The sequence below is a fragment of the Pteropus alecto genome, unplaced genomic scaffold (genome assembly GCF_000325575.1).
Source record: "Pteropus alecto unplaced genomic scaffold, ASM32557v1 scaffold8, whole genome shotgun sequence".
In the NCBI taxonomy this organism is placed as follows: Eukaryota; Metazoa; Chordata; class Mammalia; order Chiroptera; family Pteropodidae; genus Pteropus; species Pteropus alecto.
This window is the reverse complement of record NW_006494609.1, coordinates 2,167,977-2,169,251: the sequence shown is the minus strand read 5'-3', so window position 1 is coordinate 2,169,251 and position 1,275 is coordinate 2,167,977. Positions and strand designations below refer to the sequence as shown.

Here is a 1,275-nt window from a genome sequence, read left to right as displayed (position 1 = left end):
CGCGCACGACGATGCGCACGGGCTCGTCCCAGCGGCCGCGGTTGGGCTCCACCGTCACCGTGGCCGCCATCCTAACTGCGACAAAAAAGGTGGGGCGTGCTCCGCGGAATCACGAGCGGGGCCTAGTGTCCTTACACCTCCCTCGGGAGCAGTAGCAATTGGAATCTTTGCACTGCTCCCATTGGGCGGGTATGGGGACACTCTCTAATCCGTTGTGTGAGCCCCCCCTAGAGTTTGTGCAAATCCACTAGTGCCGGAAGAAAGTGTCTGCTAAAGTAAATTAATTACTAACCCTGCAATCCAATGTGGTGTATCGAAATAGAAGTACGAAAACTGCTGAAAGCAAAGTATTAGGAAATACCCTGGTGGTTCCAAGAAGCTGGATTTTTAAAAAGCATCCTAGGTGATTGTTTAGTTGACTCTTGAATAACGCGGGGGGGAGGGGGAGGAGGGGAGGGGCAGTCGAAATCCGTAGAACTAGTAAATCAGGGGATAGGAAGAAGAGCATGATCCTAATCCCTCCTTTGCCTCTCAGTCTTTCTCAAGCCTTTTCCCTAGAACTAAGGGTTCCTAGCAAGGCCTCCAGAGGTAGATGTTTACAGAGCGAGACCTATCCGGGTTCCAGTATGACCCTGCTCCTTAATAGCGTAGTGATCCTCAGCAAGGTACATATTTAAGCCTATGAATCCAGTTTCCTTATCTGTAAAAGGTTTATTGTGATGATCACATGGGCTAACGTATGTAACAAATACTGTCCTGATTGACCTATAGTAGATGCTCAGTAAATGTTTTGTTCTTTAACTCACAAATCTGGTCGCAAGGCAGTGTCAGTGTTGAGCTGTATCAGAGTTCTGGCAGGAAACGAGTGACACTTTCAAACTGGGTAATTTGAGGAGAGTTTCATAAAGAGACTATTTGTAAAGGCATGGGAAAGGTTTTGTTTGTTTGTTTTAAAGTTTTGGTGCAGAAACTTGGGCCTGAAGCCTCAAGGGGAGAAGGCTGCCTGGTAGTAGCTGTAGCCTTCATAGAAGGAGGCAGGCACCCATGGTAAGGTGGCAGAAGTGGGGACAATAAAACCTTTAACTTCACTCTCCTCTTACCCTGCAGTATCAGGCTCTCTTTGGCTGAATCTAACCATACAGCTCAGCCTGTCTGGGTACAGAGCAGGGTGGAGAAGGGGCGATGGAGCACATGGAAGATGCTGAGCAAATTGAGGCTCAATAAATATTTACAAACTAAACAAAAAGATATCGAACTAGGCCCAGGTCTCAAGAG

General features: G+C 47.7%; 1 protein-coding gene across 1 annotated transcript in view; it reads right to left on the bottom strand.

Annotated features, from left to right (window-relative positions):
• ACOT6 (acyl-CoA thioesterase 6) overlaps positions 1-70 on the bottom strand; it is a 5,088-nt gene extending 5,018 nt beyond the window's left edge. The window contains exon 1 of the mRNA XM_015599577.2: positions 8-70. Coding sequence (XP_015455063.1) covers positions 8-70 — 63 coding nt within the window. The remainder of the gene's footprint in view (positions 1-7) is intronic.
• Positions 71-1,275: the final 1,205 nt, after the last annotated feature.